Source organism: Oncorhynchus tshawytscha, linkage group LG25, assembly GCF_018296145.1.
Source record: "Oncorhynchus tshawytscha isolate Ot180627B linkage group LG25, Otsh_v2.0, whole genome shotgun sequence".
NCBI classification, from domain to species: Eukaryota; Metazoa; Chordata; class Actinopteri; order Salmoniformes; family Salmonidae; genus Oncorhynchus; species Oncorhynchus tshawytscha.
The window spans coordinates 30,983,903-31,009,697 of NC_056453.1; the positions used below are offsets into that span (position 1 = coordinate 30,983,903).

The 25,795-nt window shown below is 41.2% G+C and overlaps 1 protein-coding gene across 23 annotated transcripts in view; it reads right to left on the minus strand.

Annotated features, from left to right (window-relative positions):
• nrxn1a (neurexin 1a) overlaps nucleotides 1-20,202 on the minus strand; it is a 616,431-nt gene extending 596,229 nt beyond the window's left edge. For all 23 annotated transcript variants that reach the window (XM_042306235.1, XM_042306230.1, XM_042306233.1 and 20 more), the window contains exons 1-2: nucleotides 20,073-20,202; nucleotides 16,363-17,760 (exon numbers count right to left, since the gene is read on the minus strand). In XM_042306235.1, the coding sequence (XP_042162169.1) occupies nucleotides 16,363-17,077 (715 nt within the window). In that variant the 5' untranslated portion in view covers nucleotides 17,078-17,760; nucleotides 20,073-20,202. The remainder of the gene's footprint in view (nucleotides 1-16,362; nucleotides 17,761-20,072) is intronic.
• Nucleotides 20,203-25,795: the final 5,593 nt, after the last annotated feature.

The following is a 25,795-nucleotide window of genomic DNA, read 5'->3' on the forward strand; positions in this document are numbered from 1 at the left end:
TAACAGTACCATCTGATTAGCTAACAGTACCATCTGATGAGCTAACAGTACCATCTGATTAGCTAACAGTACCATCTGATTAGCTAACAGTACCATCTCATGTTTAGCTAACAGTACCATCTCATGTTTAGCTAACAGTACCATCTGATTAGCTAACAGTACCATCTGATGAGCTAACAGTACCATCTGATTAGCTAACAGTACCATCTGATTAGCTAACATTACCATCTGATTAGCTAACATTACCATCTGATTAGCTAACAGTACCATCTGTTTACCTAACAGTACCATCTGTTTAGTGATTTGTGACACATTTCAATTTTATTGCAGAGGTGTTGTTGTCTTTCTGTGAGAATTATATGAAGCTAGCCCATCAAATTTTAACATCCTGTTTTTCTAAATGGTACTGTTAGCTAAACGGATGTTCTAGTTGTCCTCTGGTCCATTTGATATGTTACGAATTCCAATTCACAGAATACGTTACGAATTTGTAAGTGCTTAAGATCCCGGACTGCATCTTAATAGACAGTTGTGCTTTGCCAGTGATGGTTTTGCAGCACATATGTACGTTGGATTAATTATATTTTCACTGAAACATTGTTTCCCCACACAATACTTTCTCAGGCTGATAATCCTCTTAAATGTAAAGTCCCCTATTTAGGGGACCTGTGTGGTCGTGGTACCAGATCCAACAGATATCTTTGCTTATAAATCGATCTGTGGTCATTGTAGACCGAAATGGCTTCCATTGAGCGATAGCCCTGGACACAGTAGTATATTTTTTTAGCCTGTGTGCTGTAGGATGTTAAATCTGAAACCACTTGAAGCTGGGATGTACCTACTAGCATTTCATTGGCTCTTCCTTATTGTCCATCAAATCCTGGCTGAACTTCACGTCACAGCCACTGACAAAGCACATGCCTGCATTCCTTACATTGTAGCGCAGCAGGATAAAGTGTTTTCATCACTGTAGCACATTCAGAGATTTTAAACAAAAAACACTTTCTGTTTGTCATAGATTGACAACATTCATATGAGATGAACGGTGAGTTCCTACCGAGTCCAGGAAGCCAAGCTAGAGCTCTGTGTGACATTCACAGAGATGGGGGCAGATGTTTTGATCAACAGAGACCTTTAGAAAATATGCACAGTTTCTCTAACACTAAATATACAAATATGTATTTTACAGTTACAAGGAAGTTGAAATCTTAGTAATTTTTAAATTTGTAATTTGATTATACTATATTTGTAAACTAGGAAATACATTACATCAAATATAGCATATTTTATCATATTTGAACTGTGTACTTGTATCCTCAAAAGTGACTGCACCTCAGCAATTTATAACTATTTTTCCCAGAAAGGTGAGATGTTAATCTTTCTTGGAGTATGCAGCATTACTAGTTATTGTTTATGGCCCTGTCATGATAAATAATAACTTTTGGGGATTACGTAGATTACATTTTCAATTACATTTAACTGGTTTTAACACACACACTTTTTTTCACCTTTATTTAACCAGGTAGGCTAGTTGAGAACAAGTTCTCATTTGCAACTGCGACCTGGCCAAGATAAAGCAAAGCAATTCGACACATACAACAACACAGAGGTACACATGGAATAAACAAAACATACAGTCAAAAATACAGTGGAACAAAATAAAACAAAAAGAGTATATACAGTGAGTGCAAATGAGGTAAGTTAAGGAAATAAATAGGCCTTGGTGGCGAAGTAATTACAATATAGCAATTAAACACTGGAATGGTAGATCGGCAGAAGATGAATGTGCAGGTAGAGATACTGGGGTGCAAAGGAGCAAAATAAATAAATACAGTATGGGGATGAGGTAGGTAGATAGATGGGCTGTTTACAGATAGGCTAAGTACAGGTGCAGTGATCTGTAAACTGCTCTGACAGCTGGTGCTTAAAGCTAGTGAGGGAAATGTGAGTCTCCAGCTTCAGAGATTTTTGCAATTTGTTCCAGTCATGGGCAGCAGAGAACTGGAAGGAAAGACGACCAAAGGAGGAATTGGCTTTGGGGGTGTCCAGTGAGATATACCCGCTGGAGTTATTGCTACGAGTGGGTGCTGCTAAGGTGACCAGTGAGCTGAGATAAGGCGGGGCTTTACCTAGCAGAGACTTGTAGATAACCTGTAGCCAGTGGGTTTGGTGACGAGTATGAAGCGAGGGCCAACCAACGAGAGCATACAGGTCGCAGTGGTGGGTAGTGTATGGGGCTTTGGTGACAAAACGAATGGCACTGTGATAGACTGCATCCAGTTTGTTGAGTAGAGTGTTGGAGGCTATTTTATAGATGACATCACCGAAGTCGAGGATCGGTAGGATGGTCAGTTTTACGAGGGTATGTTTGGCAGCATGAGTGAAGGAGGCTTTGTTGCGATATAGGAAGCCGATTCTAGATTTAATTTTGGATTGGAGATGCTTAATGTGAGTCTCGAAGGTGGGTTTACAGTCTAACCAGACACCCAGGTATTTGTAGTTGTCCACGTATTCTAAGTCAGAGCCGTCCAGAGTAGTGATGCTGGACGGGCGAGCAGGTGCGGGCAGTGATCGATTGAAAAGCATGCATTTAGTTTTACTTGTGTTTAAGAGCAGTTGGAGGCCACAGAAGGAGAGTTGTATGGCATTGAAGCTCATCTGGAGGTTAGTTAACACAGTGTCCAAGGAGGGGCCAGAAGTATACAGAATGGTGTCATCTGCGTAGAGGTGGATCAGAGAATCACCAGCAGCAAGAGCAACATCATTGATGTATACAGAAAAGAGAGTCGGCCCGAGAATTGAACCCTGTGGCACACCCATAGAGACTGTCAGAGGTCCAGACAACAGGCCCTCCGATGTGACACACTGAACTCTATCAGAGAAGTAGTTGGTAAAGCAGGCGAGGCAATCATTTGAGAAACCAAGGCTGTCGAGTCTGCCAATAAGAATGTTGTGATTGACAGAGTCGAAAGCCTTGGCCAGGTCGACGAATACGGCTGCACAGTAATGTCTCTTATCGATGGCGGTTATGATGTCGTTTAGAACCTTGAGCGTGGCTGAGGTGCACCCATGACCAGCTCTGAAACCAGATTGCATAGCAGAGAAGGTATGGGGGGATTCGAAATGGTCAGAGATCTGTTTGTTAACTTGGCTTTCGAAGACCTTAGAAAGACAGGGTAGGATAGATATAGGTCTGTAGCAGTTTGGGTCTAGAGTGTCACCCCCTTTGAAGAGAGGGATGACCGCGGCAGCTTTCCAATCTTTGGGAATCTCAGACGATACGAAAGAGAGGTTGAACAGGCTAGTAATAGGGGTTGCAACAATGTTGGCAGATAATTTTAGAAAGAGAGGGTCCAGATTGTCTTGCCCGGCTGATTTGTAGGGGTCCAGATGTTGCAGCTCTTTCAGAACATTGGCTATCTGGATTTGAGTGAAGGAGAAATGGTGGGGGCTTTGGCGGGTTGCTGTGGAGGGTGCCGGGCAGTTGACCGAGGTAGGGGTAGCCATGTGGAAAGCATGGCCAGCCGTAGAGAAAAGATTATTGAAATTCTCAATTATAGTGGATTTATCGGTGGTGACAGTGTTTCCTAGCCTCAGAGCAGTGGGCAGCTGAAAGGAGGTGCTCTTATTCTCCATGGACTTTACAGTGTCCCAGAACTTTTTTGAGTTAGTACTACAGGATGCAAATTTCTGTTTGAAAAAGCTTTCCTTAGCTTTTCTAACTGCCTGTGTATATTTGTTCCTAACTTCCCTGGAAAGTTGTATATCACGGGGGCTATTCGATGTTAATGCAGAACGCCACAGGATGTTTTTGTGCTGGTCAAAGGCAGACAGGTCTGGCATGAACCAAGGACTATATCTATTCCTAGTTCTACATTTTTTGAGAGGGGCATGCTTATTTAAGATGGTGAGGAAGGCACTTTTAAAGAATAGCCAGGCATCATCTACTGACGGGATGAGGTCAATGTCATTCCAGGATACCCCGGCCAGGTCGATTAGAAAGGCCTGCTCGCAGAAGTGTTTCAGGGAGCGTTTGACAGTGATGAGGGGTGGTCGTTTGGTCGCAGACCCATTACGGATGCAGGCAATGAGGCAGTGATCGCTGAGATCTTGACTGAAAACAGCAGAGGTGTATTTGGAGGGTGAATTAGTTAGGATGACATCTATGAGGGTGCCCGTGTTCACTGATTTGGGGTTGTACCTGGTAGGTTCATTGATAATTTGTGTGAGATTGAGGGCATCAAGCTTAGTTTGTAGGATGGCCGGGGTATTAAGCATGTCCCAGTTTAGGTCACCTAGTAGCACGAGCTCAGAAGATAGATGGGGGGCAATCAGTTCACATATAGTATCGAGGGCAGAGCTGGGGGCAGAGGGAGGTCTATAGCAAGCGGCAACAGTGAGAGACTTGTTTCTGGAAAGGTGAATTTTTAGAAGGAGAAGCTCAAATTGTTTGGGTACAGACTTAGAAAGTAATACAGAACTCTGCAGGCTGTCTTTGCAGTAGATTGCAACACCACCCCCTTTGGCAGTTCTATCTTGGTGGAAAACGTTATAGTTAGCAATGGAGATTTCAGGGTTTTTGGTGGTTTTCATAAGCCAGGATTCAGATACGGCTAAGACATCTGGGTTGGCAGAGTGTGCTAAAGCAGTGAGTAAAACAAACTTAGGGAGTAGGCTTCTAATGTTAACATGCATGAAACCAAGGCTTTTACGTTTACGGAAGTCAACAAATGAGAGCACCTTGGGGGTTGGGAGTGGAGCTAGGCACTGCAGGACCTGGATTAACCTCCACATCAACAGAGGAACAGAGGAGAAGTAGGATATGGGTCCGGCTAAAGACTGTACGAACTGGCCGTCTAGCACGTTCAGAACAGAGAGTAAAAGGAGCAGGTTTCTGGGCACGATAGCATAGATTCAAGGCATAGTGTACAGACAAAGATAAGGTAGGATGTGAATACATCGGAGGTAAACCTGGGCATTGAGTAATGAAGAGAGAGATATAGTCTCTAGAGATGTTTAAACCAGGTGATGTCATCGCATATGTAGGAGGTGGAACAACATGGTTGGTTGAGGCATAATGAGCAGGGCTAGAGGCTCTACAGTGAAATAAGACAGTAATCACTGACCAAGAAAGCTAAGGTAACTGAGCTAAACGACTACCGCCCCGTAGCACTCACATCCGTCATCATGAAGTGCTTTGAGAGACTAGTCAAGGACCATATCACCTCCACCCTACCTGACACCCTAGACCCACTCCAATTTGCTTACCGCCCAAATAGGTCCACAGACGATGCAATCTCAACCACACTGCACACTGCCCTAACCCATCTGGACAAGAGGAATACCTATGTGAGAATGCTGTTCATCGACTACAGCTCGGCATTCAACACCATAGTACCCTCCAAGCTCGTCATCAAGCTCGAGACCCTGGGTCTCGACCCCGCCCTGTGCAACTGGGTAGTGGACTTCCTGACGGGCCGCCCCCAGGTGGTGAGGGTAGGCAACAACATCTCCCCGCTGATCCTCAACACTGGGGCCCCACAAGGGTGCGTTCTGAGCCCTCTCCTGTACTCCCTGTTCACCCACGACTGCGTGGCCATGCACGCCTCCAACTCAATCATCAAGTTTGCGGACGACACAACAGTGGTAGGCTTGATCACCAACAACGACGAGACGGCCTACAGGGAGGAGGTGAGGGCCCTCGGAGTGTGGTGTCAGGAAAATAACCTCACACTCAACGTCAACAAAACTAAGGAGATGATTGTGGACTTCAGGAAACAGCAGAGGGAACACCCCCATCCACATCGATGGAACAGTAGTGGAGAGGGTAGCAAGTTTTAAGTTCCTCGGCATACACATCACAGACAAACTGAATTGGTCCACTCACACAGACAGCATCGTGAGGAAGGCGCAGCAGCGCCTCTTCAACCTCAGGAGGCTGAAGAAATTCGGCTTGTCACCAAAAGCACTCACAAACTTCTACAGATGCACAATCGAGAGCATCCTGGCGGGCTGTATCACCGCCTGGTATGGCAACTGCACCGCCCTCAACCGTAAGGCTCTCCAGAGGGTAGTGAGGTCTGCACAACGCATCACCGGGGGCAAACTACCTGCCCTCCAGGACACCTACACCACCCGATGCTACAGGAAGGCCATAAAGATCATCAAGGACATCAACCACCCGAGCCACTGCCTGTTCACCCCGCTGTTATCCAGAAGGCGAGGTCAGTACAGGTGCATCAAAGCTGGGACCGAGAGACTGAAAAACAGCTTCTATCTCAAGGCCATCAGACTGTTAAACAGCCACCACTAACATTGAGTGGCTACTGCCAACACACTGTCAATGACACTGACTCTACTCCAGCCACTTTAATAATGGGAATTGATGGGAAATGATGTAAATATATCACTAGCCACTTTAAACAATGCTACCTTATATAATGTTACCTACCCTACATTATTCATCTCATATGCATACGTAGATACTGTACTCTATATCATCGACTGCATCCTTATGTAATACATGTATCACTAGCCACTTTAACTATGCCACTTGGTTTACATACTCATCTCATATGTATATACTGTACTCGATATCATCTACTGTATCTTGCCTATGCTGCTCTGTACCATCACTCATTCATATATCCTTATGTACATATTCTTTATCCCCTTACACTGTGTATAAGACAGTAGTTTTTTGGAATTGTTAGTTAGATTACTTGTTCGTTATTACTGCATTGTCGGAACTGGAAGCACAAGCATTTCGCTACACTCGCATTAACATCTGCTAACCATGTGTATGTGACAAATAAAATTTGATTTGATTTGATTTGATTTGGACAGTAATGGACAAGGCATATTGATATTAGAGAGAGGCATGCGTAGCCAAGTGAACATATGGGTCCAGTGAGTGGTTGGGCTGGCTGGGGACACGGCGATTCAGAGAGTTAGCAGGCTAACAAGCTAACAGTTAGTAGACCGGAGCTAAACAAGCTAGCAGCTAGTGGACCAGGGCAAGCTAGCAGTTAGCAGGCCGGGTTAGCAAGCAAGCAGTTAGCATGGGCTAGCAGTTAGTAGACCAGTGCAAGCTAGCAGTTAGCAGTTAGCAGACCGGGTTAGCAAGCAAGCAGTTAGCAAGGGCTAGCAGTTAGCAGACCGGGCAGGCAAGCTAGCGGTTAGCAGACCAGGGCCCGGCAGTTTAGCAGTTAGCAGACCGGGTTAGCAAGCAAGCAGATAGCAGGGGCTAGAAAGTTAGCCTTTGGGGGGGGTCACGACGGGGGTAAGTCTGTTTTTGCCCCTTCGTGCGGTTACGTCGATAGACCAGTCGTGGAATTAGTAGGGTTCCAAGTAGCTCTAGGTAGCTAGCAGGCCGATATTGTAGCCCAGGGGTATGCTTCGGTGGTAGCACAGGAGCCCTGGCCAGGCTAGCTTCAAGCTAAATTGGTGCTTGCTCTAGGATGGAAACGCTAGCCAGGAGTAGTCATCCGGGATTGCGGTTAGCTAGTTGTGAAGATCCAGATCAAAATGTTCAGTTTGTGGTAGGAATCCGGGGATAAAAATAACAGGTCTGTTATGCTCTGGTTAGAGTCACGTTGTTCGAACTGGCGAGAGCTTTCAGAGCTGAAGGTTAGCTGATGACCACTGGCAATGGTTTGCTGACTGATATCGGGTAGTTAGCTGGCTAGCTTCAGTTGAGGGATTCCAGATCCGAAGTAAATATAAATACTTTAGGGAAAAAAAGCAGATCCACACCACATTGGGTTGCAGGAGAGTATTTAGATGATGAGGTTTAGCAAAACATTTTAAAGGATATGCGACGAAAAATATGTAAAACAATATATACAAGGGACACGACAGGACAAAGACGTCTGACTGCTACGCCATCTTAACCACACACACCCACACACACCTCCTACCCCCCAATCTGTGTCATGTTATAAAACAGAGACAATGAAAGCCTAATGATGCATAATGATATTAGTTGATGTACAAGAGCCTAGCTTGGGTTGTCATCACACTTCTTCTAAGTGTAAAAAAAGTGTAAAACTGTCAAAAAACTGTAAAACTGTCAATTACATAATAATCCATGCCTTCTGGGAATGCTATAAGGTCCAAAAGTTATGGGTGGAGTTAGAAAGTTGGATGTCAGAAGTATGACAATGTAAATTTCCTGTTAATCTATCTGTCTGCATATTTCAAGACATGGCATATGAGGGTGCTGTGAGATACCCGATGGGTTGTAGGATACTTTCTCATAAATCATTTTGAATAAAAATGGATATCAACCAATCCTCTATCGGTAACACAATTGAAAGGTCAAATGCTTTATTATCTAAATGTTGAAAGTGTGTGGGCGATGGAGAGAAAGAAAATGGTCCAGTTTGAGGACATGTGGCAGAGAGTGATGGAGATGGGTGTGTGAGCAGGTGGATCTGGGCAGGTGTGATGTCATTGATGTCTCTGTGTGTTTGTATGCTGTTGGTATGTGTATGTTGTGTATTGTTAGATTTTTTAATTAAATCTTTTTTATTCTTATATGCCATTTTCGTATTCTTTATAGCTGACATCATGGTGGGGTGACACATTTGAATTTGATTGCCGAGGGGCGGGGCTCTGGCAGGCGGGGGAGGGGCCATATTGTGAGTGAGTGACACAGGGAGCAGAATGGACGGATGGGAAGATGAAAAACAGCAACCAACCAAGCCAACTCGCTTATTTCTCATCACATATGATTACGTAGTACCTGTCTTGACTGCATCAAACCGAGAGAAGCTAGTTAAGCCAGCTAACTTTAGCTAGCTAGGTTAATTGAGGCTCCAGTGCGTGCGCTTTCTCATTCTACAGTTACAAAGAAAAACAATCAGAATATTAAGTAGCAGACTACCTGTCGGCTCTTGGCCGTTGTAGCCTATCCTTCTCCTTTAACTTTTAATTCAGTCATTTTTATTTCATTAACCATTGATTAAATGTCTCCTAACTTTTGCCACACACTGAAGCTCTATGACTGTAGCCTACTGCCACTTTGATGACTTATGATTGGACAACAACAACATGCTAAACACACCATGCTCCACTCTTGTGAAAAGCAAAAGCAAATTATAACATTCTCTCTCTATACTTTTTATTTGAACTTCATTTAACTTGGCAAGTCAGTTAAGAACAAATTCTTATTTACAATGACGGCCTACACCGGCCAAACCTGGACGATGCTGGGCCAATTGTACGCCATAGTGACGCCTCTAGCACTGAGATGCAGTGCATTAGACCGCTGCGCCACTCGGGAGCCGATTACAACTGTAGCTTTCGGATATGTACGGCCCCTTCCGGACAAGTCAGTTAAAATTACACATATACAAGTCCTGTGACAGTCATATCAGATCTAACCCAGACCTGTGACAGTCATATCAGATTCCACCCAGACCTGTGACAGTCATATCAGATCCGACCCAGACCTGTGACATTATTTAGAATTCTAGATCTAGACCTGCTCCGGTCCCGGAACGGGTTTCGGGTAGTCGGGTACAGGTGGATCCGTGAAGACCTCTACCCTGCTGTGAATATTACAACAGGCTTTTACTGTGATTGTTTGTTGACTGTTGAGAAGAGTGGAGAGAGAGAGAGCGGGAGCGGGAGCTGGAGAGAGAGAGAGGCATGGTCTAGTTCTAGGATTTCACCCACTTCATCAGTACTACATTTGTATGATTTCCTTTCTAAACAATTGATTGATATGAAATATGAAATGTTTACTGTGATGTAAATATTTAGACCTAAATTATATACTTCCTCTCTCGTGAAAGAGGTCTAGTTAAATAAAGGCTATATAAATTTTGTCCATTAAAAAAACATCAAACTGATCAGAAATACAGTGTAGACATTGTTAATGTTGCAAATGACTATTGTAGCTGGAAACGGCTGATTATTTATGGAATATCTACAGAGGCCCTTTACCAATGGCACGTTGTGTTAGCTAATCTAAGTTTATCATTTTAAAAGGCTAATTGATCATTAGATAACCCTTTTGCCATTATGTTAGCACAGCTGAAAATTGTTGTGCTGATTAAAAGAAGCAATAAAACTGACCTTCTTTAGACTAGTTGAGTATCTGGAGCATCAGCATTTGTGGGTTCGATTACAGGCTCAAAATGGCCAGAAACAAATAACTTTCTTCTGAAACTCGTCAGTCCATTCTTGTTCTAAAAAATGTAGGCTATTCCATGCGAGAAACTAAAGATCTCGTACAACGCTGTGTACTACTCCCTTCACAGAACAGCGCAAACTGGCTCTAACCAGAATAGAAAGAGGAGTGGGAGGCCCCGGTGCACAACTGAGCAAGACGACAAGTCCAATAGAGTGTCTAGTTTGAGAAACAGACATCTCACAAGTCCTCAACTGGCAGCCTCATTAATTAGTACCCGCAAAACACCAGTCTCACCATCAACGGTGAAGAGGCGACTCCGGGATGCTGGCCTTCTAGGCAGAGTTGCAAAGAAAAATCTATGTCTCATACTGGCCAATGAAAAGAAAAGATTAAGATGGGCAAAATAACACAGACAATGGACAGAGGAAGATTGGAAAAAAAGTGTTATGGACAGACGACTCTAAGTTTGAGCTGTTCGGATCACAAAGAAGAGCATTCATGAGACGTAGAAAAAATGAAAAGATGCTGGAGGAGTGCTTGACACCATCTGTCAAGCATGGTGGAGGCAATGTGATGATCTGGGATTGCTTTGTTGGTGGTAAAGTGGGAGATTTGTACAGGGTAAAAGGGATCTTGAAGAAGGAAGGCTGTCACTCCATTTTGCATCGCCATGCCATACCCTGTGGACAGCACTTAATTGGAGCCAATTTCCTCCTACAACAGGACAATGACCCAAAGCACAGCTCCAAACTATGCAATAACTATTTAGGGAAGAAGCAGTCAGCTGGTATTCTGTCTATAATGGAGTGGCCAGCACAGTCACCCGGATCTCAAAACTATTAAGCTGTTGTGGGAGCAGCTTGACCTTTTGGTACGTAAGAAGGGCCCATCAAGCCAATCCAACTTCAGGAAGCATGGGGTGAAATATCTTCAGATTAGCTCAACAAATTGACAACTAGAAGGTCTGCAAGGCTGTAATTGCTGCAAATGAAGGATTCTTTGAACAAAGCAAAGTTTGAATGACACAATTATTATTTAAATTAGAAATCATTATTTATAACTGTGTCAATGTCTTGACTACATTTCCTATTCATTTTGCTCCTCATTTCATGTATATTTTCATGGAAAACAAGGAAATGTCTAAGTAACCCCAAACTTTTGAATGGTAGTGCATATACTGTACATGACAGTAATGTATGGAGGATACATGTAAATTATGTTTACACACCTTTTTAATGTGTAGTATTTTCACACATATACTGTAGCTCTAAATGTCATGTTAGCATATACACTGCCTGCCACCATCATCATCTTGATAATTGTTTGGCCTTTTTAACACCTTCTTTACCACATACATCTTTCTCAATTAGAGTATTTTTACAGCATTATTTGTCTTGACAAGTTGTTGATAGCCAACTACTTTTATGCCAAAGTCACATGGACTAAATATAGACAGACAGCTACTCTACCCGCCTCCTTCTTCCTTCTCTCTCCCAAACCCCGCCCCGCTTTTTTTTTCTGTTCCCCCTCTCCTATCCTCCCTTTTCTTTATCCTCTTTCCCTCCCCTCGCCTCTCCCCTTTACTGTCTCCAACTCCTATCTTCACTGTAGGGAAGTATGTCACCACACCTAGGTTGGACAGAATTGGGTTACCACGTGGACAAGCTGCTGTGCTGCTTCAGAAAGAAAGCCAAAACCACAGCATACTGTCTGCCAGAATGAATAACTGCAGAGGAAAGATTTCATTGTGGCACAACATGTTGTAGGCAACCTTAAAACAGATTGCATTATGCTAATATGACATTGCATTATGTTAATATGACATGGCAAATGATCAGTCTTTTCTCCTATGGTCCTATGGTCAATGGTTTGTGCACGATCCCAAAAAGCCATGAAAGCTGTGTATTTTTTTCATCAGTCAGTATTATGGCCATGTGCTATCCTTATGGATTTCAATATAATGAAGTACAGTTTCTGCCTATAGTATATCACATCATATCAATGAGGTAGCTAACCAAAATTATAAGTGTACCCAATCTTACGAAAACCTAGAGTTTATGGCCCCAAAGAGACAGCAAACCAAGATTTGGGTTGAGCTTCAATCTTGCTCCTCAATACCACCATCAACCATCCCACAATCACCACCACCATCATCCACTCCATTGTACTACCAGTGCCCATCCCACCATCACCACCACCACCACCATCATCCACTCTATTGTACTGCCAGTGTCCATCCCACCATCACCACCACCATCATCCACTCCATCATACTACCAGTGTCCATCCCACCATCACCACCACCCTCATCCATTCCATCATACTACCAGTGTCCATCCCACCATCACCACCACCATCATCCACTCCATTGTACTACCAGTGTCCATCCCACCATCACCACCACCCTCATCCATTCCATTGTACTACCAGCGTCCATCCCACCATCACCACCACCATCATCCACTCCATCGTACTACCAGTGTCCCTCCCACCATCACCACCACCATCATCCACTCCATCATACTACCAGCATCCATCCATCCCACCATCACCACCACCATCATCCACTCCATCCTACTACCAGCGTCCATCCATCCCACCATCACCACCACATCCTACTACCAGCGTCCATCCCACCATCAAAATCATGATAAGTTTAGATCATGAATTATAAATCCCTCAGATCTAACAAAGACCGCTGAGTCTATGTGCAGTCAAAAACACGATTTTCCTTTGTTTTATATATATTTCCACACTATGAGGTTGGAATTATACTGTGAAATTGTGAAAAATATGATAACGTCCTTTTAGTGTAAGAGCTGTTTAAAAAGACTGCCTGAAATTTCAGTCTGTCGTGGTGGAATGGAGTATTGGTCTTCCATGGTGACATCACCAGGTGGTAAGTTGGTTAATAGACCAATAAGAAAGAGTTCCAAACGTCTCTGCCAATAACAGCTGGTTTCCAGTGTTCCCCTCCTCACTCAGACCACTCCCAGACAGCCCTAGCAAAATTCTACTTTGAGAAATGTGTCTTTGCTAAGAAGCAATTTTTTTAAACCATTGTAATTTAAAACAATAAAAGATTGGTACTTAATTGTTACAAAGAAAGGATTTGATACTAACATAAAAACAGCTGCATTGGCCCTTTCAGATTGGCTGCCTGGTTGAGTTCCTTTAGGCCTAAAGCAGCCATTTCTCTCTCAATATCAAATCATTTCCAGGGGTAGAAATTAAGGCCTACATTACTGTGATTTTTTTTTCAATTAAAATTGTCAAAAAGAAACAAAAATAGCTTCTTAGTAAATAACAATTTCTCAAGCAAGAATATTTCTAGGACTTCTGGAAGTGGTCTGAGTGGGGAGGAGATTATGGAAAACGAGTTGTTATATTGGCAGAGAAGTTTGGAACTCTTTTCTTTTAAGTCTATTAAATCATTTAACCAACAAGATCTCCTGGTTTTACCAATTTGACTTCGGATTTGAATGTTTATCCACGTTTCTTCAAACGTCAAATTTCGTTTTTGACACCGTGGCTTGACTCCTCCTTCTCAAAACCCATTGGAGGAGAACGTCAGTGGAGAGGGACCTCTGGCTTTCTCATCCAATTGGTTTTGAGAAGGAGGCAAGGAGAGAGGAGAGAGGACGGGAGGAATTTGTCATTGAGATTCTTCCATATTCTATTTCTATTGTTTCATACCTCTGACGGTACATCATGACATTTGGATAGCTCAAGAAAGAATAGCTGCCTGGTGTCTATATGTTCGTACGCAGCACAGGAAGAACTGGAAGAAGGTTCCTCTCAGGACAGTGGCAGCTATGATCCGTTCTCAATGTATTCTCACTCTGTCTTCCACTCTCCTTACCAGGATTATTATTCTCCCGACATCTGACATGCACACATAGCACTGCACGCAAGCACACACGCACACGGCACAGTACCTCACTGTGTTCTGCACATGCATGAACAATGGAGCAATTGCAGAATACTGTAGTCAAGCCTAGTGAGGCAGTGTCTTTATACACAAAAGCATAGAGGGACACTCACACACAATGGAATGGAAAACACAGTGAGATGTTAAGGTAACATGTATTTGTAGGTCATTTTAGTCACTCATCATCTGTCATTCAACGTATATATATATATATATATGTATATATATGAAACGTTCTACTGTAGAATACACCATCATGGGAGTATCAGCATAAACCATCTCCCAAAATCAATAGAGGAGTCTTCCAAAGTTGCGTCTGAGAGAAGGTTACTGTTTGGGTTCCCACCCTGTGTCTGCTATTCCAGACATATTCTAAATGAGACCATGTTGCCTACCATGGAGCTACATGCACAAGTAATGTACGAATGTACGAAATTGTCTATATCATAATGGGAGCATCAGCATTATTTAAAAACTATATTTAACCTTTGTTTAACTAGGCAAGTCAGTTAAAAACAAATTCTTATTTACTATGATGGCCTACCGGGGAACAGTGGGTTAACTGCCTTGTTCAGGGACAGAACAACAGATTTTTACCTTGTCAGCTCAGAGATTCGATTCAGCAACCTTTCAGTTACTGGCCCAACGCTCTAACCACTAGGATACGTGCCTCTCCTGTGCCACTGAACCAAAGGAGCCCCTAAATGATGGTTCCTATTTGTATTTCCACCCTGTGAGACTGCTCTCGTCAGGGCTAATATTGCTCTTAGGCTACACTCCTCCAGGAGTCAGTTTCATATTTCTGTTCAAGCCCACATAATAAGTACCAGCAATGGAATACAGTGTCTGCTCTGAGAATAATTGAAGAGAAGAATATAACTAATGTGGCATGAAGTAGCAGGTGTCTCACTGCAGGGGAATACAGAAATTAAGATTAGGTGTCAGTCCCTATGGGCCCTGGTTAAAAGTAGTGCACTATGGAAGGAATAGGATACCATTTGGGATGTAACCAAGAGATAATGTTGTCTTTACTTCATCAACAAAGCCATTAGCAATGCAACGAGGAAATGACAAACAAAGAGAGGAAATAGACGGAGCATGTCCAAACAGTAACACCTTCTCAAATGGGATCATTGAAAAGATTCACATTTCCAACGTCTGCCTTCAAATCACAGAAGAATATGGTCCAACATTGCACCAACATCTATAGGCCAAGATCTAGCCATAAGGACACATGAGCAATGTCAGAAGTCCACTATCTTCTCTGAAATGCTAACCTTGAAATCAAGCAAAATGTCACCAAGAAAAGGTTTCTGGTGTGTTTCACATTTCTTAAAAATACTTCATTTAGAATGCTTAGATGATGCTATTGTAATCACTCATCAAAGAACGATAGAGCAAGATTGAGTTGGAAGAAATGAATACAGGTGGCATATCTAACAAGGCCTCTAGTCTTGGCTACATGATGTTATGGAATACACAATATACTGCATACAGCACAGGAGGTGGTGGCACCTTAATTGTGGAGGACGGGCTTGTGGTAATGACTGGAGCGGAATAGGTGGAATGGTATCAAACACATCAAACACATGGTTTCCAGGTCTTTGATGCCATTCCATTTGCTCCATTCTAGCCATTATTATGAGCCGTTCTCCCCTCAGCAGCCTCCTGTTGCATACAGTTAATGCAAATATTCTACACATATGTGCCTATTGTAGTTGCTCCATATATTTTCTTTGCATGTGCATGTGGAAATCACTTCCTTCATCTTCTTCCAAATACATATTGTTTTTAATGACTGGAAACTTTCAGAAGGAGGTAAAGCCATTGGAGATGAAAAAACGTCATAGGTCAACCATTCCCTGGTGACCTCTTCCAGGTAAAGGCAAGACACCTTAGAGAATGAGGAACACCTGCATGTTGGGCTAATGAGCCCTTGCAGGAGCTCAACCACTCATTAACAACCTTACAAACAACTATGACAACATATGTTAAAAAATTGTTGTATAATGATGAACCTATTTTGCACTGGTGGGTAGGTTACGTGAAATTCTTGAATTGTCCTACTAGATAAGGCCTAAAGACCTATTGGGCCTACAGGCGTGTTGGCCTATCCTGGTCTAGAGGAAGAGAAGATCTGCATTTTCTGTAAACTGTTGGACTACTAATACTGCTTGAAATGATGGAAAATGATAAATAATCATGTCGTGTTGTTGTTTAGTTAAAGGGGAGCTGTTGGATATTGTTAGTAAGACAGACAACGGCCCAAAAGAGAATCCAGATATCTTACCTTCGCTGCAGTCTTTGCCCTGGTAGTCAGTCTGCGAGCAGTCGCACGTGGGTTCATCGTTAATGACATTGCAGACCCCTCCATTTAAACACATGTTGGCTGCTGCACCACAGAGGTCGTTAATGACCCCAGCGCTGTTTAAAAGCGCCGATTCCGTATTGTTGACCTTTATGTCCGTTATCCATCCGGTAAAAGGTACATGGTCCTTGACCACAGCTGATGTTAACCTTAAAGCCACAGATCGTAATTCCGGTGGTATTCCCCCAAGAAACAAGTGGCTGAAGACAGTCATATCCCTTCTTTTCGACTTCACTTCGACCCACTTCACTTCATTGTCCACCATTAGCGTTGTGTTTTTAAAGTTTCTCCATATTGTCACAGCATGCCACTGGCTGTCATTGACCGCTGTGTTGGTTAGAACCGTTGCAGGCTCAGCGCAGAAGATGGAGAATCGAAGACTGAGTTTACCGTTGTGTATTAGGAGTTCTAAAAAGTCGCAGAATCCCTCGTCATCGAAGTACACTAACAGCCCGTGGGAACTCTTAGTTTTCATGTTGAAGCTCATTTCACTCTCACAACATGCATTCCACATTGGAAACCTGGCCCACTGGCCCTCTGCGCCTGTAAACTCCATAGTTGCTCCCATGTCTACCATACAGCACAAGAGAAGGCCTACCCATATTAGATGGGCGCCATGCCGCATTGCAAGAACCATGATGAGACCGAATTGTTCTTTAGGTCTAGGCTACAATACCGCTGAGTCAGATTTCAGACGGAATTGTCTTTTATCAAGCTAGATGAAGTTTGGGATAAGTGTGATATAATACGCTGACTTACCACTAAGAATTGTGTATATGAACTGACACATTGTAAACCTAAATGAATTATTTTGTTGTCATAGCCTACCAGCAAGCTACACTAGTCTCCCGAAGAAAATACCATCTTTGAATATAGGACCACTTTCTGTCGCGCCTAAATCCCAATTTCTCAGTCCTATATATTTGTTTTTATTCCGTCAATATCTTCTGTCTCCCTATTAGTTTTATTCTATAATCCAGATTTTCTTCCAAAAACAGGCAATGGTGATTCAGAATCCAATTTCCATCAGACCTTTTATTTTTCTTGATTTTTGAATGTTTCTTATTTTCGGTGCCAGGCAGCTAGAGCGCACCAGTCGGTTCTACTGCTGTTGAAACGGCGTCAATAACCATCCTATTCACACCAGCGAGATGTGGCGGGCATCCAGAGTCATTGCTTTTGGCTTCTCACCCTGCATCCTCCGCCAAACAGAACGATTGTTATTGTTTGATTGATTATCGCATGGAGCTTTTCTTTTTTTTTCCCAAGGCCAGTCTCTGATCCAAAAAGCTTAAGCTTACAACATAATGAGAAGACGATCTGTAAAAAGAAAAGAAAAATAAGAACGGACAGTTCATTGTGTTTTAGAAACATTTTGTTTATCAATTTGTCATATCATGTTAGCCATCTTACATAATTACGATATATTCAGTAGAGAAACATTTTGTTTTAGAAACATTTTGTCTATAAATTTGTCATATCATGTTAGTCATCTTACATAATTATGATATATTCAGTAGAGGATGATTTGAGACCCCAAGGAATTGTGGGGAGCTGCGGTGGGGTGCCGATTGAAAGCACAGGAATCTCGGGATCTAGACTCAGTATTGCCAGGAAAATTATGTATGTTTTGGTTGCAAAGAGAGCACATTCGCTCACACCTGCACGTCCTTATGTGTTCTATGTCAATGGAAGATGTATTCTGTCTCAAAGGGTAGCCTACGTCGTTAGCGCAGATACGTTCTCTTTGCGCGCACACATTCTTTGCGCACACACATTATTTAAGGACAAGGCGGTCGCCTGTCCTACAAATGTCAGGGAAACTTAACATAAGTAAGCATTTCATTATTAGTCTACACCTGTTGTTTACGAAGCATGTGACAAATAACATTTGATTAGATTAGATTTTCATGTAGGCTATGTATTTATGAATGTTTCACTGCAAGTAGAAGCAACTTTCTCAAAGCAAATCTAAGCAGCTCACAATTACATAAACATCAACTAGCAATAGTCACCACTACTAGGCCTACATCATTTAATTAAATTACATCTAGAGAAATCATTTAGAATTGTAAAAAGCTTATTCGAAAAAGTCGATCAAAATAAGTCTACAGCAGTAGCCTGTCTTATCTAACACACTTAGTTCTCCCCATAGCTATCCCAGGGGGGAGAGGATACTTGTACCTTCCCCTATCAACCCTAATAGCCCGCCACAGGTGACGATATTATATGCCTCACAAAATGCTCCGCATCCAAGCAGCAGCATCCACAATCCTCTCAGCACAGGACCGTTCCATGAACTCTCTCATTCCATAAGTAGATCTCATTCTAAATGTTGCGTTAGATAGGCCTAAGTGTTTTTCTTATTCAAGAGAATCTGCATGTAATGAAATCGCTGAAATCTTGTTTGTAGGTTTCCTCATTTCATATTTTGTTTAACTCAGACATTCCAGTAGAATTAAGACAAGCGCATGAATTCAGAATTTTCAAAGGGGACGAGTCGCCTACCAGACCTCGGTTCAAATACCATGTTAATTATTTAAGTTACTTTCACATACATTTCGAAGGAAGTCTTTGCACACATTCACAAAGTAGTAGCCTACATTTGGAAAGTATTGGCATGCATTGCATGTATTTTTTTTAAGGAAATTACTTGAAAACAGGGCTAGAGTACTTTCAAATACTTAAAATCGAAGTTGTGAATTCGGCCACATTGTTTGAAAATACGAAAATACACAGGAAATAAGTAGCCTATGTAGAACACACATACTTAAATACATATGTATTTGAACCCAGGTCTGGACAGGACAGACAGAAAAATGACCTTTCAATCAAACCTAAACGAAAATCATTCCATCCAAATGAGCTATACAGTTTGCTAGAAGCCATAATAGACGGGGGATCGGGGACTGGAAATGAGTTACAGAGATTCAACCCATATCAAGTCAAATGTAGCATAATATAATGACCGAATGGCATGAAGATAAACATGAGATTCCACAGCTGGCCCCATTACACTGTCTGTCTTACTCTCAACACATCAGATCATATTAAATTGACCCGTGCCTTCTACAGCAAACGAAATTTGCATATAAACGTGTTTTTAAAAGGCACTTGACAACATCCCTTAAATATTGCTAACAATAAAGAAATCAAATCTGCGGATTACACAGTTGCAAACGATTATGCATGTTTTATGATTTTCCCTCAGCTATTCCGTTGCTCGTCTAGCAGCTCAACCTACTAGAGAAAAATAAAACCATACATGGAAAATACAAGGTCTCTTTTACCTGCATCTAGAATCTGATATCCAGGACCGACCCAAATCAGAACCCAAGTCCTCGTTTTCCTTACCAAAGTATTGGATGATCATCTCTTGTTTCGAACACCACCTTTAATCTTAATTAGGCTACCCACCAAATAACATCACCATGCAGTGATCTCCGACTCAAACTATCCCAACAGATCCACACTAAAAACCCTCAGCCTCACACTATTTTTGAAAACTGTGATTCACCGCATCATTGATCATCAGAGACCGAAAAACATAAATGAGTTCTCTCTTCTATGTTCTAAAACTTACCAACACCTTTATAACGATTGAAAGAAGTCAACTCATAACGGTACTTTACCTAGGTTATTCCTCCTTTTCGATCCTCAGAAAACCAAACAAATGTAGATAAACAGAGTCCCGGGAAAATCCTGTAATTTTGGTGAGGGAAAAACGGTGCAAACGGTGCAATCTGCCTCCCTGCTGCGCTCTGCAACAGACTGTCAGAAGACAGCGAGCGGGTCACGTGTCTCTCTCTCTCTCTCTCTCTCTCTCTCTCTCTCTCTCTCTCTCTCTCTCTCTCTCTCTCTCTCTCTCTCTCTCTCTGTAGCTGCCTGGCTACCGCCGACTGGAGAGGGGAGGGGCCAAATGCTGCAGCACCTTGGACAGCGCCGTGCGCCGCTCTGCAGGTTGACGTTTATTGTCACGAATCTTGTGCTGGAGGCAGAACTGAGCGATTTCCGTAGATGGGGTAGCTGCAAATTCTAAATTGGCTGTAATCATGAAAACAAAAATGTGCTTTTTGCTCTTAGTTTAAGGTTATGGTTAGGCATTAGGGTTAGCAGTGTGGTTACGTTTAGGGGTACGGTTAGGGTTAGGTTTCAAATGAAATTTTATGACTTTGTGGCTGTGCCAGCTAGTGACCATTCTGCAGAGCTGCCTCCAGGGCAAGATTCATGACAGTACATGACAAACTGCGGCCGCTGCTGCTGAACGAACAGAATTCATATTCATCCACACTCACCAACCGTCGCCTCCGCAGACCTACGTGAAGTCACATTTCGTTACAAATAATACACGAATTATATATCGATGAATTAGAGAGACAGGTGGGATAAAAGAAGGGTGCGGTGCAGAGAAAATTATTATTCTGTCGGCAACGGGGGTGGAAAACGGAAGAGGGAGAGGGGAGAGAAGCGATCCAACGTAACAGCATCAGGATGCGCAGCGAAGGGATGTGGCGACGTTTGAGGCCGGCAGGGAGTTCTCTTGATAATGGGATTGTGTTCTTACCATGAACACAATCTGTTAGTTGAAGTAGTGTAAAGCTAAATTACATTATTGATTCCCTCGGGTAAATGTAACACCGCGAATTAAAGTGGACACTGTCGTTTAGCAAGTCTTATAAAAATCAGGCCAACAACAGCAGACTACTGTTCTGTAAAATGATCAGCTCTTGCTTGTTATAGCCTAAATCAATACTACAGTTAAGGGATATGATCATAATAGCCTACTTTGGGAGTGGTGATATTTGAAAATGTTTGAAATGATATAGGCTAATTAACAATATAAAACATTGAACCATTAGGCCTACTTAATGTTTCCATTTCTCTGTTTGTTGTAGTTTGACAACGATCCAGCTCCACAGTTAATCGTCTCTTTCCAACCCTCATTCAGAACATATCCCCATGACCAATGAGTGAGTCTGGTATTCCATGGCATAAATAAAAGCCAAATAGCGGTCCTGGCGCTAACATTTGACCCACTGAGGGACCCTCCCGATAACTATTCTAGATTGGTGTCTGAAGGCATCGCGGTCCAATCAATCGTTTGATTCAGCAGGGATGGACGAACCGAACGGATTTGATGTGACCATTGACCCCGCCCGCGCTGTTCTAAAACGTGATCACAGCAAGATGATTGCATTGTTGTCAAAGGCAATATAATTGAAAGTTACAGAGACAATCCGTTTCATTTAAAGTATTTTAAAGTGTACACTCTTCACACTGTTCCTTTTTTCAATTCAATACAATATAAAAAATATAATAATAATAACTTATGTTTGTGTCTGTGTGTATGTGTGCTATTGCTATGAAGGCATGGTCATGATTAATGTTTGGCTACAGACAAGGCAGTGTGAAAATTCATGATCAAAGGAGATGAAACAGACTAAGAAAATCTTAATGGGAAATAGTAATATGTGTGTGTGTCATCGTCCCCCCCCCCCACACACACACATGCATGTAATGTGTCCTTTTAAGTATGTACAGATCATTTAGTCTGAATATCTAAATATAGTGCACTACTTTTGATCAGGGCCCATTGGGCTCTGGTTAAAAGTAGTGCATTTGCAGGGAAAGGGGTGTTACTTGGGGTGCGTTCATACTTTTTAAGAATACAGTTCTGACTCAGAAAGGGTGTTGAAAGGACAAGGTCTTTTCACAATAATATCATCTTTTTAAACTTTCAAAGCCTTTTGTATTTAGCCACTATGTTGAGAGTGAACACAGAGTTTTTGAACACGGAGTTAGTGAACACAGAGATAGGGCACTTTATATTAATGTGGGGCTTCAGATTTCCTCTCTATAGGCTCATACAAGGATAAGACTGTGCTGTTCCATGTTAGAGAAGCTGACTTTGCTTCTTCTTTAATGGTTATACGAATTAACTGTGCTATGCACTCCTACATACTTTGACTCTATACATTAATATTGTATAGCTACTCATGTGTGGATATAAAGACATTGATTTTGTGCACTTGATTTGTCAAGAGTGATAGAGCACTGGAGCTAGTCATGGTGTAGAAAAACACAGTGCAACAATGGTTCTGGTTCCTTCAGCACCAGCAGCAACTCAAGTACGCTTGGTTCATGGCCATGGAAAGGGCCCCAATGGTAACTCCAGTAGACCAGCATATAGTCTAGTCTGGTTCCAAATCTAGTGCACTATTTTTGATCAGGGCCCATAGTGCACTAAGCAAGGAAAAGAGTGTTATTTGGGATGCACTCATACTTTGAATGAAAACAGTTTTCTGACTCAGAAAGGGTGTTGAAAGGACAAGGTCTTTCCCCATTAATATAATATTGTTCAAAAGTTGTTCAAAAGTTTGGGGTCACTTAGAAATATCCTTGTTTTTGAAAGAAAAGCACATTTTTCATCCATTAAAATAACATCAAATTGATCAGAAATACAGTATAGGCATTGATCAGAAATACAGTGTCATTTACAACATTAACAATGCCTACAGAAATAGAGTGTAGGCATTGTTAATGTTGTAAATTACTATTGTAGATGGAAACGGCTGATTTTTAATGGAATATCTACATAGGACGACAGAGGCCCATTATCAGCAACCATCACTCCTGTGTTCCAAGGGCACATTGTGTTAGCTAGTCTAAGTTTATCTGTTTAAAAGGCTAATTGATCTTTTTTTTCTATTCTTTTTTTTCAACCCCCTCTTCGGAGAACAAATATCTTATTTCCTTTTTACATCTTTTTTGCTACATATACATTCATTTTACCTATACATTTTTCATACACATTTATATGTATATTTTACATACATGGTACCTTTATATATACCAACAATACACTACCAAACAAACTCTTTAATCCCAACCCTCAGCCACTCTCTGCCCATCCCACCTATCACCATAGACCGCCCTTGTTTGGTTACCATGTGCCATATATGTTTCAATTGTGCTGTGATGTTTTAAAACAGTTTTTAATATCTCTAATCGTGTATTATCCACAGATTGTGACATAAAGATGAAACCTTTCCTACAAGTATTGTAATATTATTTATTGACTGGCTATGGCTTTCCAGATCGCCCAACACTGCTATTTGTAAGGTTAATTTTAAGTGCATGTTGTGATTTTTTAACCATTCCTGAACCTGTGACCAGAAACAAGCTACATGGGGGCAATACCAGAACAAATTATCTATTGATTCTGTCTCTTCGCAAACACAATCTACAGAGCTGAGGTTGTTGTATGCCCCATATACAGTATATAGCATTCTGTTGGTGGCAAGAATTTGATATAATAATTTAAATTGAAAAACTCTAAGTGTTGAGTCAAGTGTAGTTTTTTTGTACCAGCTCATAAACCATGTGCCATGGAATTGGTATATCGAAAATCTCCTCCCATTTATTTTGCAACATCTGCTGAAATCAGTTGGTTGTAAATTTGGATTGAGAGCTATTCCCATATATTTTCCATAACTGCGTATGTGATATAACTCCTCCATCTTTATTCATAATATCATTAAGAAATATAATAGCATTTTAAAACATTTTTTACCTAAATAATGTTTTTTTATGAATCAATATATTTGAGTTTAACCATAACATTTGTTATAATATTTTTTCTATTTTTTTTCTGGGGGATAAAACTGAATTTCTAACCAGCTTTGTATGGCTTGTTTAAGAAAGGGTGATACTTTAAACAATACTTAATTTTCAATTAGTCGGAAATGAGAAGTTGTAATCTGTATGAATGCAAAATAGCCATTTTTGAACAAAGGATGAGCTTTCCTTAATAATGTACTGAAGAACCATGTTGGGTTTAGGTATAACTTATGTATGAGTGAAACTTTTAGGTTGAGTTTTAAAGCTTTAATATTTAATAATTTTAGCCCCCCAAACTCACATTCATTATGTACATAGGCACGTTCAATTTTGTTTGGCTTAGCATTCCAAATAAAATTATATTTTTGTTCATATGATTTGAAAAACGATTAATCTAGAGTAGGCAATGCCATTAGTAAGTAACTATACTGTGATAGGACCAGAGATAATCAATGTAATTTTTCCATAAATAGACAAGTATTTACCTCTCCATAGTTGCACTATCGTATCTATTTTTGCCAACATTCTATTGAAATTAATTGTGGTAAATTCATTTATATTTTTCAGATGTGAATACCAAGTATGTCTACTTCACCATCCGCCCATTCTATTGGTAAACTACAAGGTAGTGTATTTTTTTAACGATCCAATAAGTAATATGGTACACTTGTCATAATTACGTTTTAATCCAGAGACGCTAGAAAGTAATCAAGATATTCAATGAGACTGTGCAGGGATCCAGATTGTGGACTTAAGAAAAAACTTGTCATCAGCATACATTGACTCTGTTTTTATCCCCTGGATTTCTAACCTCTTGATGTTCTTGTTGGATCTAATTTTAATAGCTAGCATTTCAATGGCCATAATAAATAGATATGGAGATAACGAACAACCTTGTTTTACTCCTCTTAAAAGCTCAATACTTTCTGAGGAGTAACCATTGTTTACTATTTTACATCTGGGGTTGCTGTACATGACTTTAACCCATTGTATAAGAGATTCAAACCAAAAAAAAGTATTCCAGGCATTTATATATAAATTCTAATCATATTTTATGAAACGCCATTTCAAAATCTGCTTTGAAGACCAAACCTGGTATCTTCAATGTTTCATAATGTTCAATTGTTTTAAGTAATTGTCGTATATTATCTGTGATATATCGTCCATGTAAAAAACCTGTCTGATCAGGATCAACAATATCTGGTATTACCTTTTTTATTCTATATGCTATGCATTTCGCTAGGATTTTCGCATCACAACATTGAAGTGTTAGAGGCCTCAGGTTTTTAAATGGACTGGATCTTTATACTTACAACATGGGTTCTGTTTTAGTAGTAATGAAATCAGACCTTCTTGTTGAGTACCTGAAAATCTACCATTTGTATAAGAGTAATTAAAACATGCTAATTATGGATATTTGAGTACATCAAATAAGGTCTGATATACCTCTACTGGTATACCGTCAAGCCCAGACTGAAAAGGTTTTATTGCCTCAAAACGTTCCTCTTCTGTAAGTTGTCCTTCAAACCAGACTTTCTGTAAATGTGTTAATTTTACATTATTATTATCAATATTAGGAAAGAAATCTTTACAGGTAATATCATTCAGTGGAAATGGAGGAGACTGAAAAGAAAATAGATGCTTAAAATGTTTTGCCTCCTCTTTCAAAATATCATTTGGTGAATCATGGGTAACTCCATAATTTGTAACGAGTTTCTGTCAATTCTGTTGAAGA